Genomic DNA, 15,812 nt, shown 5'->3' with positions numbered 1-15,812 from the left:
TCTAGCTGCAGGCATCACTCCGGTACAAGCACTTTCCCGAAATATCGGCAATATCGGTAAATCCAAAGGCCGATTCCGATATATCAGGGAAAGTGCATATCGGCCACTGATATATCGGTGTTGCCGATAATCGGTCGATCACTAGTGCAAACCCTAATGGAATTGGCTGCACACTTCTATGCTTTCTACTGACAGCTCCCATCCAATACAACAAGGATGCACCTGGCAGAAATCTGTGTTTTTTTTCTATATAGATAACTGCCCTATTCCCTTTGTTATTAGGGGAAGACCTGCATTGGTTTTATTTCATTCTGAAATAGAAACAGTGCAGATTGCACTGATAGACCTCTGTTAACGTGACGGTGATGTCATGTTAGAGTGATGTCAACACCCACCTCTCCACCTCATCCAATTGGAGAACACATTGCATTCATTCAGGAAATGCAAAGCCATTCCTGAATATTACCCATACTAAGCATCTGACCTTTTGGGTTTACAATCCCTCAGGTCAGCTGCTTGGCATGGGACCCTGCAGCAAGTGGAGATCACTGAAGTAGCGGTAGGATTGGCCAGATATGGTATATATTTACAGTGGTCCAAGGTGGACCAATGTAACTATGTAAAAATATGCAATGCATAGAATTCTGTTTTGAAAGCATATTTTACCTTTATCCAAATTGCCTCTGCAGATAAAGGGTGCCTGAAGATAAAAACAAACTGTGCAGCTTTGACCAAAGTTGAAAAATGCCCTTCCTATAGGCATAGGCCATTTATGTACCTCCTGAGGCCTGACTGAAAAACTCCCAGAGATGGCATCATCCTGTCTTGCCTTGTTGCTAGTATGTTGATTCTTAGCTCGTACGTCTACCTTCACCATCACAGGATGTAGCTTTTTCTCTCATTCATACCATCTCTCGTGTGCTTTCTCTCTGCTGATGCTGTAGCTCTGAGCTCAGCGTTTCGTCTCCTATGATGGTGGAGGTGAACAGTAAAAGCTAGGAGTCTTACCAACATCCTAGCAACAAGGCAGGAAGGGAATGTCTGGGAGTTTTTCAATCAGTTTTTAAGAGGTACGTAAATGGCCTACACCTATAGCAAGGGCATTATTCAACTTTGCTTTTTGCATAGAGTAAGATAGAGAAAGGTGATGAGGAAAAGGGAAGCAGCCATTTTATCAAATATTTATTTATGATTATCAAACACGTATTTATGATTAAGCAGATATATTGGATGTATATGTTGTGAGAAGTCATATTGTATAACAGCTGGAGGTGTAAATGGCTTTTGTTTTCAATGGTTTTTATTGAAATTTTCATGAGAAATTGAAAAAACATCAAAAGGTACAGAAAGGAATACCGTCAACATGAGCATAACAGTCTCAATTGTCCTACCGCAATTACAAAACATTAACATAGAAAAAGAAAGCTCTTGCAGCATAGGCAGTCACTACGTAACATAGTCCGAATATAGCGAAAAATTGACATGTAGTACAACAGGTTACATAACAATACCCAACCAGGACAGGCAATGGGATTACGAGTATCCCAGTGCAGCAAGTAAAAAACATGAGAAGCAATAAAGGTCATTCAGCTCACTGCCATATCCCGACCCCAGTGCTGCCCATGTAACCGCTTGGTGTAAATGGCTTTTGAATACAACAGCTGTTATACAATATGACTTCTTTCATAATAATATATGTTTAAAAATTAAGAGAGGGTGTGGGGCTTGGGGCGGGATTTTAAACGTACCATCTGTGACCAATAGTAGCCAAAATTCAAAGATTTACCATCATATTTTTCTATAAAATCGTAAATTTTATTATGAAATAAAAAAAAAAGGACGACAACATACAATACAGGTTGGGGACATAGGACAGTCCAGATATACAAAACAACAAATACATGTTTAATAATCATAAATAAATATTTGATAAATAAAATGGCTGCTTCCCTTTTCCTCATCAAGAGTTATAAACCATGTCAGTTTATTTTTTGCCATCTGTGTCCAACTGGGAATATTTCCCTTTACTACCTCTCCTGGTCAAAACAGGAAGTGAGGGGAAATCCCTGCAAATTAAGGGAATCTCTTGGGGGCTCTGGGTTACCTAAACTAGTGTCCCCATTGGAAGATTTTCCCTCTATTGCTATTCTGGGGACAACCCAAAATGTGGCATTTTCTTTTACTTTCACTGTCAAGAGTAATGGTAAACAGGACAAATAGGGAGGGTGAATCTCCCTAACGGGGAACAGATAGCAAAAAAACTGAAAGGAGTTCTAAACCCTCTCCACTCTATCAGCACACAAAAAAAGGTTTTACCTTTAGTTATAATTTAAAGTATAATAGTAGTTAGTAGTAAACAGGACAGAGAGGGTGAATCTCCTTAAGAGGGACACAGACAGCAAAAAAACCTAATAGGTGTCTACTATATTCAAAACTAAAAAAAATCTTTTTGACTTTACCTACACTTTAAGGCCCCTCTGACACAGGGGAGTCCGTCGGCGGACTCCGTTTTTCTCAGCGGGGGATCGATCCGCCGATCGCCCGCCGAGAAGGCAGATGGCAGCTCTGTCTCCGCGCTGTGTGCGGAGACAGAGCTGTCAGGTCCTGCTGTTCTCTATGGGGGAATTGGATGGGAACGGACCGTCTGTCCGTTCTCATCCGATCCGATCCGCTGGACGGATGGAAAATAGGGTTTCCATCTGTCCAGATTTGACCGATCGGATGTCAGCGGACTTGTCTCTGCTGACATCCGATGCCCCATAGAGATGCATGGGGCATCCGTTCAGATCCGCCTGAAAAACAGACAGTAGGGCTCAGTTGAAGCCCTATTGGAGGAAACGCGTCAGCAGGGGAGGCGTGCCGTCATTACGTCACTCGCGGTCCGTGCTGCAGCCGGACGCGAGTTCCACGTGAAATTTCTCTACTAGAATCATCTGTACCACTCGTTAATACTACATCCATGTAAGTGCAATCTGTATATATTAATAAATATCATCAAGAGTAATACACTATCAGCCTCCTATCTTTTATGCATATTGGAGCCCAACTGTGGAAACTGAAAAGCCACCTGCCTATATTGAGGGGGGAAGGAACACCATTTTCAGCTTTATCGCGGGGATTGCTGAGCCTGTTTTCTGTTGAAATTTGGTAAGAGGCCAGGTTTGTCTGTGTTGCCCTGAAGGTTTGCGCACGTTTGGAGGTGACCCAGATCAGTATAATAACGTTGTGAACAGTTGGATTATTTCTACAGCACTTACCTTCTTCCGCCGGGTAAGGAGGAATTTCACCTGGTGGAGGGACACCTTTAACATCTTCACCACACTTCTCTTGCAAATTTTGGTCTTTTCCACTTCACTGGTTTTAGTTGATTCACTCACCTATACCTCAGCAAGAGGAGTTCTCTTTTTTTCACGGACTGATATATGATTTTAGTTTACTATTTTATGTATATTTGTTTTTTCCACCACTAGTTACTCTGTTTTGCTCCTTTGAGCTTCAAGTTTCAGAGAATTTGTATGTGGTCATAATCACATTTATTTTAATCCATACATCACTTTTAGGTGATTTTCCACCCACACAGAATAAGCGCACTTTTTATTCTCTGATATTTGGCAAACTATTCAGCAGGTGCTGCCTGTCCATTACACTTGATCGGGCAGCAGTAGCACCCTTAGAGCAGCGGTTTCCAGTGGCACCAGGGGTGTCACCCCTGTAGATTGGAGTTGTCACCTCATCCCTTTAAACCCGAACACATAATATTTACACAGGTTCTGTGACTGATTAAGGTGGTAATTAAAGTGGTACTATACCCAGAACCTGCATTTACTATATCTGGTCTCCCACAGTAGACATAAAATGGAAATGTAATTATTTTAGTAAATATAACTTGAGTAATACCTTTTCTCATTAGCACTATATAGCAGTCTTGTGATGTCTATCAGTGTCCAGCAGAAAACTGGTTAAAGCTGTATGAGGAGTTTTCTAACTGTCCTATGAGACTGCAAAACCACCCGGACTTTCTGTCAGGACAGTGCTGATTGGCCCTGTGCTGATCACATGCATCCTCCCAAGAAAACAAAAAACCCTCTATCAATACACACAGGGCCGGCGCTCCTGCTAGACAAACTCAGCAGCCGCCTAGGGCACACTGCTGCCTAGGGGCGCACTGTTGCCTAGGGAAGGATGACCGGGGACTGTCCCCAGACTGAGGACACTGTCCTCAGCCCGAATCTGTCCCCGGTTTTGTCCCCCCTTTGCAGGGTGGATCCTGGGCGGGTGCACCATGGTCTGGGGCAGGGGGGGGGGCGTGCCCAGGGCCGGCCCTGCCATATTTTCCTCTGAGCCTATTGGGCTGCCTCCGGAAGGGAAGGGGGGGGGGCGAGGGGAACTTCACATTACAGAGGCCACTCCGGGTAAGCAGAAGAACCCTGCTCTGTTTAATCAGATGGCGCTCTAATCCCTATGCACTGGTCACTCTGCATTGATGGGGCACTGGTCACTCTGCATTGATGGGGCACTGGTCACTCTGCATTGATGGGGGCACTGGTCATCCTGCATAGATGGGGCACTGGTCACTCTGCATTGATGCAGCACTGGTCACTCTGCATTGATGGGGGCACTGGTCACTCTGCATTGATGGGGGCACTGGTCACTCTGCATTGGATGGGGGCACTGGTCACTCTGCATTGATGGGGGCACTGGTCCCTTTGCATTGGATGGGGGCACTGGTCACTCTGCATTGATGGGGGCACTGGTCCCTTTGCATTGGATGGGGGTACTGGTCACTCTGCATTGACGGGACACTGGTCACTCTGCATTGATGGGGCACTGGTCACTCTGCATTGATGGGGGCACTGGTCTCTGGTCACTCTGCATTGTTGGGGGCACTGGTCACTCTGCATTGATGGGGCACTGGTCACTCTGCATTGATGGGGAACTGGTCACTGGTAACTCTGCATTGATGGGGGCACTGGTCAGAGTGCAGAGTGACCAGTGCCCCTGGTGCCACTGCTCACTCTGCATTGGATGGGGGCACTGGTCACTCTGCATTGGATGGGGGCACTGGTCACTCTGCATGGCATGGGGCACTGGTCACTCTGCATGGGGTGGGGCACTGGTCAGGTTGCATTGGATGGGAGCACTGGTCAGGTTGCATTGGATGGGAGAACTGGTCAGGTTGCATTGGATGGGGAACCTGGTCAGGTTGCATTGGATGGGGACACTGGCCAGGCTGCATTGGATGGACACTGGTCAGGCTGTATTGCTCGGCACTGGTCAAACTGCATTGCTGGGCACAGCAATATTGGGGATCAGATAACACAAGACTTCTGCTTTTGTATATATTATATTTACTGCTGATATATAATATTGGGAAATGGCCTGGGCTGGGGATCACACAGGAATGCTGCTTATATTACAATTTACTGCTGACATATAATATTGGGGATCACACAAGCCTGCTGCTTTTGTATATATATTATATTTACTGCTGATATACAATATTGGGGATCAGATAACACAAGACTGCTGCTTTTGTATATATGATATTTACTGCTAATATAATATCAGCAGTAAATATAATATATACAAAAGCAACAGTCTTGTGTGATCCAATCCCCAATATTATATATCAGCAGTAAATATAATATATATACAAAAGCAGCAGGCTTGTGTGATCCCCAATATTATATAGCAGCAGTAAATATTTTATATATACACAAAAGCAGCAAGCTTGTGCGATCTCCAATATTATATATCAGTGGTAAATTGTAATATAAGCAGCAGTCTTGTGTGATCCCCAGCCCAGGCCATTTCTCAATATTATATATCATCTTTAAATATAATATATATACACAATAGCAGCAGTCTTGTGTGACAGTAAGAGAAATACGTACAGATGTAAAGTCTGTACGGGGCCCCGCGATTTTTAACAGGAGCCCTGGTTACCAGGAAATGATTAGAGGACAGTGGAAAAAGGGGGGGGGGGGGGGGGGGATCAGTGAAGACAGAATCAAACAGCCTTTTTACACAAGGCAGATGATTAACCCCTTAGGTTCCACTGTGAGTGCAACAAGGATGATTTACTGCATTTACAGGCTGATTTTACTGTAGCGAATTTAGTAACACTTAAAACTCACTTGGTGCCTTATCTGAAATAAATTAGCTTCAGAACCTGTATAATTCATATGTGTTCGGTATTAAAGGGACTGGGTGGCAACCCTACTCTAGATGCAGGGCCCAGGGCATTGCCCCCACCAGTTTCAGCCCTGAACGCAATGCACGGCAAGGCAAACAAGTAGAAATAAGTGCAAAGCATGAAAATTGCATTGACACTGCATGACAACGCCTTAGAGAAGACACAATGTACATTCATTAGGGCATGCGTTGTGAATGAGCCCTTAGTTTGGAGTATAGTGAGTGTGGATTGCTGCCTGTACACATCACAGGGAGGATTCTCCTGTCACTGCTCCCTACAAACCTTTTGCACACTGCTGCTGTGATCAGATCAGCCCATTTTATAAATCAATGTAACAAACAGGAAAGACCAGCACTCTCACCCCTTGCAGTCAGTACAGTATGAGAACAATGGGCTAATTACACCACAAGGAAACTATTTTCCCCACGAGGATCTTGGCATGTGTATCAGGGTAATAAGGTGATCCTGAGTACATCCAAGTGAGGCCATGCCAATGTTCCTGTGTAGAGAGAGTCATGCAGCAGCATGTGTGGGCGCTATCATGTACAGTACACTGTACACACAGCCCGCCCTGACTCACCCACAGATGTACTCTCACTGATTGACACCAGGGTCAGGAGGGGGGCGGAGACACCGGCAGGCACGCCCCTCCAACCACTTCGGGGGACTCGCCCCGAGCGCGCATGCGTGTTATTGACAGGCCGGGCCGTCCCAGGGAAAAGTGTTGAGGAGTCCCGGTGGAGCCGCATAGTGGGCAGCATTCAGGTGAGATGCCGGGGAACTGGGGGCACACTGGCCGGGTCTCGGGAGCCATGGTGAGCAGTCCTGTTTATCTGGGGGTGGTTGAGTGAGAGTGGGGAACGTGTGAGAGACATGAGGGGAGGAGGGGGGACAGTGGAGGAACGGCGGGCGCTCACCTGAAGGGAGGATGTGAGGAGAATTGTACGGAAAGGACCTGAAGTGTACGGAGCCAGGAGACACCCAGGGACAGGGCACAGCTACCCCTCCTCACAGCACCCCTGGGTGGGGGGCTCATTCACTACAACACTGCCTGCTCTGCCATTTCACACTTTTATTTTCTTAAAGAAATGCATTTTAATAGAAACTGTTATTGCTCATTTACCCCCCAGTCCCTGCGTCCGCAGAATTATATATATATATATATATATATATATATATATATATATATATATGGTGCACTTTTTGGAATATTTTTTTCATTTATTTTATTTTCTTCACTAAGTTGCGTTTGTATTGTGTTTTGCGCATGTTTTTGCTGCGTTCCAATGTGAGAAAAATGCAGCCTGCTGTACTTTGTTTCCACACATGAAAGCACGGCAGAGATGTAAGTTAGGCTCATTTAAATACATTCATTATTCTTCCATATGCGTTTATTGTCGGTTCACATCGGAATCACGCAGGAACCCACTTTGCTTTCTGATGCGATGCTCTTTTCAGCCCATTCATTTGATGACGCCGGAAGTAGCACACACACTACTTTTAGAAACGCACTGCAGCCGGATCCCGTTGGTGCCGCTGTACAATGCGATCTGGTGCAGGCAAACGCACTGCATTTGGGGTGTCCTTAATGAGGAACTCCTCAAATACTGTAGCTGCTGATTTTTAATATAAGGACAGTAAGTGCCGGTTCACATTTATTCGATGCGGGAATGATGCGAATATACAGCGGGTTCCCGAATGGCATCAGCACAACAGGCAGTTTACACTGCCATATGCGATACGCTGGGGGTGTCAATACAGAGTTAACGACACCCCAGATCAGATCGCATATCGCAGTGCGATCTGAACATTCGCACAGAATCGGATCGCACTAGTGTGCACCACCATGCGATCCGATTCTGCTGCGGACCAAAAAAAGGGTCCTGTGCATCTTTTAGTGCGATTGTGGTGCGAATTCAGCCATACAAACTGTATGGCTGAATTTGCCCCGCACAGAGATCGCATGTAATTTTAGGAGCAGTGCGCTCCGAATTACATGCAATCTCTGTGATCGCACAAATGTGAACCGGCACTTAGGCTGGGTTCACATATATGCGTATTGGATGCATTTTAAACTGCATCCAATTCGTATGAATTGTGAATGTGTCCAGGTCTCAATGGAGCTGGTATACACATGTCTGAGGTGGTTGGGATGCTGTTTAAAAAGGGTCTTGTGCGTTTTTTGGGTCCGGTTCAGGTGCAAAGTCAGGCAAAAATGAGCACCTGAATCGGTGAACACAAATGTCCCGGACTGCAAACCGCAGTCAGACTTGTATGAACCCAGCCGCCTTATCTGTCCAGCATCGCCCTCACCTGAGCCGATTCTTCAATCCGCTTCAAGTTCAGGCGTTGGCATCCTAAACTAATGGTCCATACACACGATGAGAAAATCATACCAAAATTAACGCTTTCTAAGCAATCGTACGCTAATCGGATCATTAGTACAGAGCTTTCGAAAGCCGATAATGACAATTCATGCTAAATTCTCTAATGGGACAAGCATGAAAATTTTTCTCTTACAATACCAGATCGTACGATTTTTGTTTAATCAGTACAGTTGTCGTTAAAAAATACAAATACACTACAACACATTACATCACTTCCAAATAATTTTATTGTTCGTACGAATTTTCGGAACTAAAGTAAACTCTTCATTTTCGAGACTAGCATGCAAAAAAATAAAGACGATCATTCCTCCAATAATCTCATTGTATGTACGAGGGATAAGGGAAACTGGAAGTGAAGCCTTGTGGCTTCTCATTAGGATTCCTACTGCGCATGCACGAGCTGTACTGCACTTTTTGAACGTGTCCTAGGAGGGGAGGAGAACTACTGCTTACTGCTCTGATCTCCACGGCCATCAGAATTGGGAGAACGGCACCTGTCAAAACCAGGTACCCATCCGCTCAACCCCCCCCCCAAAAATAAAATAAAGGGCCAAATGTGGAGGAGGAAAGGTTGAACTTCAACTTTAAGGTTAACAGATCACAAACCCAGTATGCTTTGAATGTGATGTGGGATTGCGCATTGCTCTGGTGTCAACTGGCCCTCATGCTGCGTTTAAAAGCTCCCCTGACTGCATCTGGTGTAAATGAGCATCTAAAACCATATTTGATGTGACTGTATTGGTGGGACAGATCCTTCCACAAATGGTGGGGTGAGGTGCCCAGGTAAATGTGTGTTGTAGGGGGTTCCAGGAGTTTCTTTACATGAATGTAGACACTGGGAAGGAAGTTGATAGGAAAGTACAGTGATGTATATTTAACATATATATTGCACAGTGCATAGTTTAGGTATTAGAACTGTCTATAATTGACTGTATAATCATATGTTTCTCTGTGATGACCCGTGTATTGATTGTGAGCAGCATCATTGATGATCTGTCCAGCACACTATTATTGGGCTATCGCATGGATCAGACAATCAGCATCATGTTGATGGAAAATCAGGGGTATACAATAGTGGTGCACTTAGACCAGGAGCAGCACTAGAACACAGCCACTGGGGTGCTGCAAAGAAGTTGTGCTGGAAGTCAAAGCGCAGATTTGCATTTCTTTTAGTTATATCAGCCGCAGCACAATGCAGTGCAGTGAATTGCGTCAGATAACCCTGCCCTGAAAAAAAAAGTACTGCATGCTTTATTCTTCTTTTCAGCACACACTGCAGTAGTGTGAACTGACCTAATAGAAAACAAAGTATTTGCCATGTCTGTGCTTTCAAACTACATTCGACAAGTACAGTTCCAGCACATCTGGTGTAAACAAGCCACCAGGGCTCTTCACTCCAGCTTGCTTGCGGCTCCATTCACACTTGTGCAACTTGTCATGCAACTTTGGACATATAAAGTCACATAAGTCGCAGCCCATGTATTTAAATGTAAGCTGTTCAAATCTTTTCGACTTTAAAATGTTCCTGCACTCTGATGCGACTTGAGTGCCATAGACTACAATGTAAACTCTCAAAAGTTGCATCCTAATGTTATCAATGCAATAGTCAAGCAAGTCAAAGCCCAAGTCGCACCCATCCAAAGTTGTATCAAAATCTGAATGGCCAAATTACTTTGAAGTCGCACAAGTGTAAATGGAGCCTAATGCATGAATGCTGGGGCGGTAAGAGCGTGGTGTCATGTGTTGTTACAACACTTCACACAGTTTACTTTTTTTTTTGAAGTGTCACAAAATGACCCTGCATTTACATCAGTGATGTCCAGTGAGTTGCACTGCATACAAATTCAGACATGCAGCTTACTGCACCTCAGCACAGCATTATGGTTTGAACAGAGAACCTACAGTATCTCACAAAAGTGAGTACACCCCTCACATTTTTGTAAATATTTTATTATATCTTTTCATGTGACAACACTGAAGAAATGACACTTTGCTACAATGTAAAGTAGTGAGTGTACAGCTTGTATAACAGTGTAAATTTGTTGTCCCCTCAAAATAACTCAACACACAGCCATTAATGTCTAAACTGCTTGCAACAAAAGTGAGTACACCCCTAAGCGGAAATGTCCAAATAGATCCCAATTAGCCATTTTCCCTTCCTGGTGTCATGTGACTTGTTAGTGTTACAAGGTCTCGGGTGTGTTAAATTTGGTGTTGTTGCTCTCACACTGGTCACTGGAAGTTCAACATGGCACCTAATGGCAAAGAACGCTCTGAGGATCTTGAAAAAAAAGAATTGTTGCTCTACATAAAGATGGCCTAGGCTATAGGAAGATTGCCCAGACCCTGAAACAGCTGCAGCACGATGGCCAAGACCAAACCGCTGTTTAACAGGACAGGTTCCGCTCAGAACAGGCGTCGCCAAAGAAGTTGAGTGCATGTGCTCAGCGTCCTATCCAGAGATTGTCTTTGGGAAATAGACGTATGCTGCAGAGGTTGAAGGGGTGGGGGGTCAGCCTGTCAGTGTGCAGACCATACGCCGCACACTACCATCAAATTGGTCTGCATGGCTCTCATCCCAGAAGGAAGCCTCTTCTAAAGATAATGCACAAGAAAGCCTGGAAACAGTTTGCTGACATGGATTTCTGGATCCATGTCCTGTGGTCTGATGAGACCAAAATAAACATATCTGGTTCAGATGGTGTCAAGTGTGTGTGGCGGCAACCAGGTGAGAAGTACAAAGACAAGTGTGTTTTGCCTACAGTCAAGCATGGTGGTGGGAGTGTCATGGTCTGGGGCTGCATGAGTGCTGCCAGCACTGAGGAGCTACAGTTTATAGAGTGAACCATGAATGCCAACATGTACTGTGACTTACTGAAGCAGAGCATGATCCCCTCCCTTCGGAGACCGGGCCGCAGGGCAGTATTCTAACCTAACAACCCCAAACAGACCTCCCAAGATGTGTGAAAATTCTCCAAAATGACCACTGCCTTGCTAAAGAAGCTGAGGGTAAAGGGGATGGACTGGTCAAGCATGTCTCCAGACCTAAACCCTATTGAGCATCTCTGGGGCATCCTCAAACAGAATGTAGAGGATTGCAAGATCTCTAACATCCACCAGCTCCTTGATGTCGTCATGGAGGAGTGGAAGAGGACTCCAGTGGCTACCTGTGAAGCTCTGGTGAACTCCATGCCCAAGAGGTTTAAGGCAGTGAAAATAATTGTGGTCACTCAAAATATTGGCACTTAGGGCCCAATTTGGACATTTTCACTTAGGGGTGTACTCACTTTTGTTGCCAACGTTTTAGACATAAATGGCTGTGTGTGAAGTTATTTTGAGGGGACAGCAAATTTACACTGTTATAAAAGCTGTACACTCACTACTTTACATTGTAGCAAAGTGTCATTTCTTCAGTGTTGTCACATGAAAAGATATAATAAAATATTTACAAAAATGTGAGGGGTGTAATCTTTTTTTTTTTTTTGAGATACTGTAATTCTTTTCTATGTGCTCTTGCATTAGCCTCTATCGATCAATGCAGATCATTGCAAATGGTGTAGGTGAGACTTAGGCCTGGTTTACACCTATGCATTTTTTTTGTGCTTTTTGCAGAAACTCACTACAGTCCATTTAACCACTTCAGCCCCGGAAGGTTTTACCCCCTTAATGACCAGGCCATTTTTTGTGATTTGGCACTGTTACTTTAACTGACAATTGCGCGATCGTGCGACGCGGTACCCAAATATTATTTGTCCTTTCTTTCTTTTCCCTCCATAGAGCTTTCTTTTGGTTATGTTTGATCACCTCTGCGGTTTTTCATGTTTTCGTTTTAAACAAAAAAAAAGCGTAAATTTTGAAAAAACACCAATATTTTCTACTTTCTGCTATAGAAGCTTCCCAAATATCATTTTAGGCCGATTTGTATTCTGCTACATATTTTTGGTAAATAAAATCCCACAAAGTCTATAATTGTTTTGCGCAAAATTTATAGCGTTTAAAAACTACGGGATAGATTTATTGACTTTTTAAATTTTTTTTTTTTTTTTTTTTTTTTTTATTTACGAATGGCGGCGATCAGCGATTCTTATCAGGACTGCGACATTGCGGCAGACAAATCTGATACTAAGTGACACTTTTTGGGGACCAGTGACATTAATACAGTGATCAGTGCTAAATAATATGCACTGTTACTGTGTAAATGACACTGGCAGGGGAATGGGTTACACTGGGGGTGATCAAGGGGTTAAATGCGTTCCCTAGATGTGCTTACTAACTGTGGGGGGCAGGAAGGATTTAACGGAGGCACAGAGATCTGTGATTCAGCTTAGCTGAATCACATGATCTTTTCCTGCATCTCTGACAGGAGAGCCGTCTTGCATTGTTTACATTCCAGGCGGCTCTCCTGTCAGTTTTGCTGAAGATCCCCGGAGGATGGCGGCGATTGAGCCCGCTCCCCCTGTAGTCTGCCTCCCTCTGTGTCTAATCACAGTGGGAGCGCATCTTGGGCGGAGCACATGGGCCACCCAGATCGCGTGCACATAATCGCGTAGATCTACATGATTATGCGCAGCCGAGCCGCCCTGCCGCAGTAAAGCTGCGTGGGGTGGTCTGCAAGTGGTTAACATGGTTTCCTATGGGACACGTTCACAACTATGCTTTTTTTTCAGCCGCTGCCCTTTTGAAAAGGGTCATGGACTTTTTAAATGCAAAATGGTGCGTTTTTGGTTTCGTAGACTTCAATGGAGAAGCTGCAGAAAATATGTAGCACGTTTTTTGCCCCGATTTGCGTTTTTACCTTTTTTCATCTGCTCAACAAAAAATTGACCAAAAAAACCCCATAAAAAATGCAATACTAATTAAAAAAAAAAAGCACTACAGAAATAGATCAAACACAAACTGCATAACTGTGAACCAGGCAGCGGATGTTACCAAAACTATGTAATGCTGGTACATGCCTAAACTCATTCAATGTGAATTAAACCAGGCAGTCCCTTGTAGTACATAGTTAATTGGAGTTCTAAAGAAGCTTTTACAGTCAGATTGTATAGTGTATGATCAACCATTTTAACTGACCTGTCTAAAAAAAAAAACTGAAATGAGTTTGCTGCACTTTGCATCTTCATCATGGCTTGTCACAATGCAGTAAGGAACAAGCCTAAATATCTCTGTAAAACTGGCTGCATGCCTGTTAGAATAAAAGTGCGACTCAAGCTGATCATACAGTTTATAGAGGTGGAATTAAAGGGACTCTTATCATAAAGAAAAACACGTGTGTTTAGGCTCCTGGGGAAGCAGCCATTACTTCATTCAAGTGCCATAAGCTAGTGGTAGGGCAGTGAGCTTGCTGATTGAGAGCCTAATCACACAGGTGCCTGTGAAGGTTCCTATCCATCCAGGTCATGGTATATTTAGTAGTAGGTGGTCACATTCAGCTGAACATGTGTAGATAAGCTACAAAATCAAAATTGCAGAACAATTATTTTCAGTTAAAAGCTTGGATAAGCTATAATCTTCATTATTACAGAACAAGGCCATTTGAATGTGACTAAGTAATCGCACAGGTATTTTACTTCATGGCTGATTGCCTTTTGATGCATTTAAATTAAATTGCAGACTTTGTAACGCTTATGGTGTGTGACAGTGACAAAAAGGATTTCTAAAATGTTGTATTTAAAATCTCATCTGTTGGCCATTAAATGCCTTCACTGTACTTGTAATCGTACTCCACTGTAGAGGCAAATTTGCTTGAGACATTATTGGAGTGGTTTGCTTTTATAGGGGTAGCCAAATCTATAACCCGATGTAAGGGGCAGACAGAAAGAATAGTTGGGGCCATTCTGGTGTTGGGGATCGCACCATACCAATTTACAGCTCATCAAAAAATCCCTCGGCAGTGGGCTGTTATCCTTCTCTATTTTTAGTTTCAGAATGAATATAGCAGCCGTTTTAGGGACAGGCATGTACTGAAGTGTCATTGATTTCATTCATGCACATACTTGACTGTTAGGGTTTTGTTGACTTTAAACAGCCAGATCTAGTACAATGTATGATCTATGGCTATTTTTGCAAGGAAAGAGCATCGGGGGACTCCACCTACTTACCCCCTATGGAGTGACTCACAGCTGATCCACTCTGGATTAAAGTGGACACTTTGAACCTGCTGGTACTTTCTGCTAAAGCATTTTATCTTCTAAGCTGCAGGCACTGACCTGCTTGTCCACACGGAGATGTGATGTGGGGCTAAATAGTGCTTCATAGATAACACACATCATGTCACTAACCTCTGTGATTACTCTTAAGCAAAGTATGCTGAACAAAAATCCCAGAGTCAGCATATGTCATGCATAAGGAGGTTGACAATGCAAAACATATAAGTATTTAGCTTTTTCATTTTCCAAAATGTGGCATTTGGGATACCAGGGAGTGGTGAATATGGTGGTGTATTTTTGCCTGACCCTAGAGTACTGCTATAAAAGTAGAAAATCTGAAGTATAGGATCCTTCTGAACACCCTCAAATTACAGACCGAGAATAAACAATACTTTAGGGCTTGACAAATTTGCTTAGAATCTAGAAGGTAGCTAAAAAAGTTTTGAGGCAGTATTTTAAATCCGCTGCCCAGCGCCCAGAACTGCATGTCTGGGGTGTCAGGCAATCAGAATTGCTAACGCCTGGTACCAAGTGAGGAAAAAGAAAATTGAAACAAAAAGGGGTGGCACTGACGAGGCTGCTCTGATGGGCAATGGGGTAGCACTTGCAGGCGACGCTAATGCGGCTGCACTGGCAGGCAACGCTGATGAGGCAGCACTCCCCGTCCACTCAGCAGCAGTAAGGAAAAGGGCGACCAAACAAGCCCAGCTGTCAACCTGGGAAGACGTCGGAGGTGGACAGGTAGTGAGAGCAAGCTGCGCTCATCACAGCACCGTCCACCAGAGGGTGCTGGTTTTCACATAGGAGCATGTATCCTGCTCCAGCAGGCCGCAAAGCCATGGCCTCAATTATCAGCCAGCCCGATACTGGTCCGCGCACCTGCAGGTGGGCCATATGGGAGGATCCCGACCACTGCTGCGATGTAACCCAGGTGCTAGGATGCAATTTCCAGTCGCCATTGCAACCTGGCGCCTAGGTTTTGTCGAGCCCTGCAATACATGGACATGAAAGCTTAGCTGAATTGAGTTTGAAGCAAGTGCTCTCATTCTTTAAGCAGCATTACACTGAGTGCACATACAG

At 44.2% G+C, this 15,812-nt stretch overlaps 1 protein-coding gene across 3 annotated transcripts in view; it reads left to right on the top strand.

Annotated features, from left to right (window-relative positions):
* Window positions 1–15,812, top strand: part of MYO1C (myosin IC) — a 393,404-nt gene that overhangs the window by 13,326 nt on the left and 364,266 nt on the right. The window contains exon 1 of one of the 3 annotated variants that reach the window (XM_082245858.1): window positions 6,830–6,961. The exons of 1 other annotated variant lie outside the window; for it this stretch is intronic. Coding sequence is in view for 1 of the 2 variants with exons in the window: in XM_082245856.1 (XP_082101982.1) it covers window positions 6,967–7,011 (45 nt within the window). In the remaining variant the exon portion in view is untranslated. Of the gene's footprint in view, window positions 1–6,829; window positions 7,012–15,812 lie in introns of those variants that run through there. One more of the 3 variants, XM_082245856.1, reaches the window with a different exon arrangement.

Source organism: Pelophylax lessonae (assembly GCF_965119305.1).
Source record: "Pelophylax lessonae genome assembly, chromosome: 2".
In the NCBI taxonomy this organism is placed as follows: Eukaryota; Metazoa; Chordata; class Amphibia; order Anura; family Ranidae; genus Pelophylax; species Pelophylax lessonae.
This window is presented reverse-complemented; position numbering and strand designations above follow the sequence as displayed.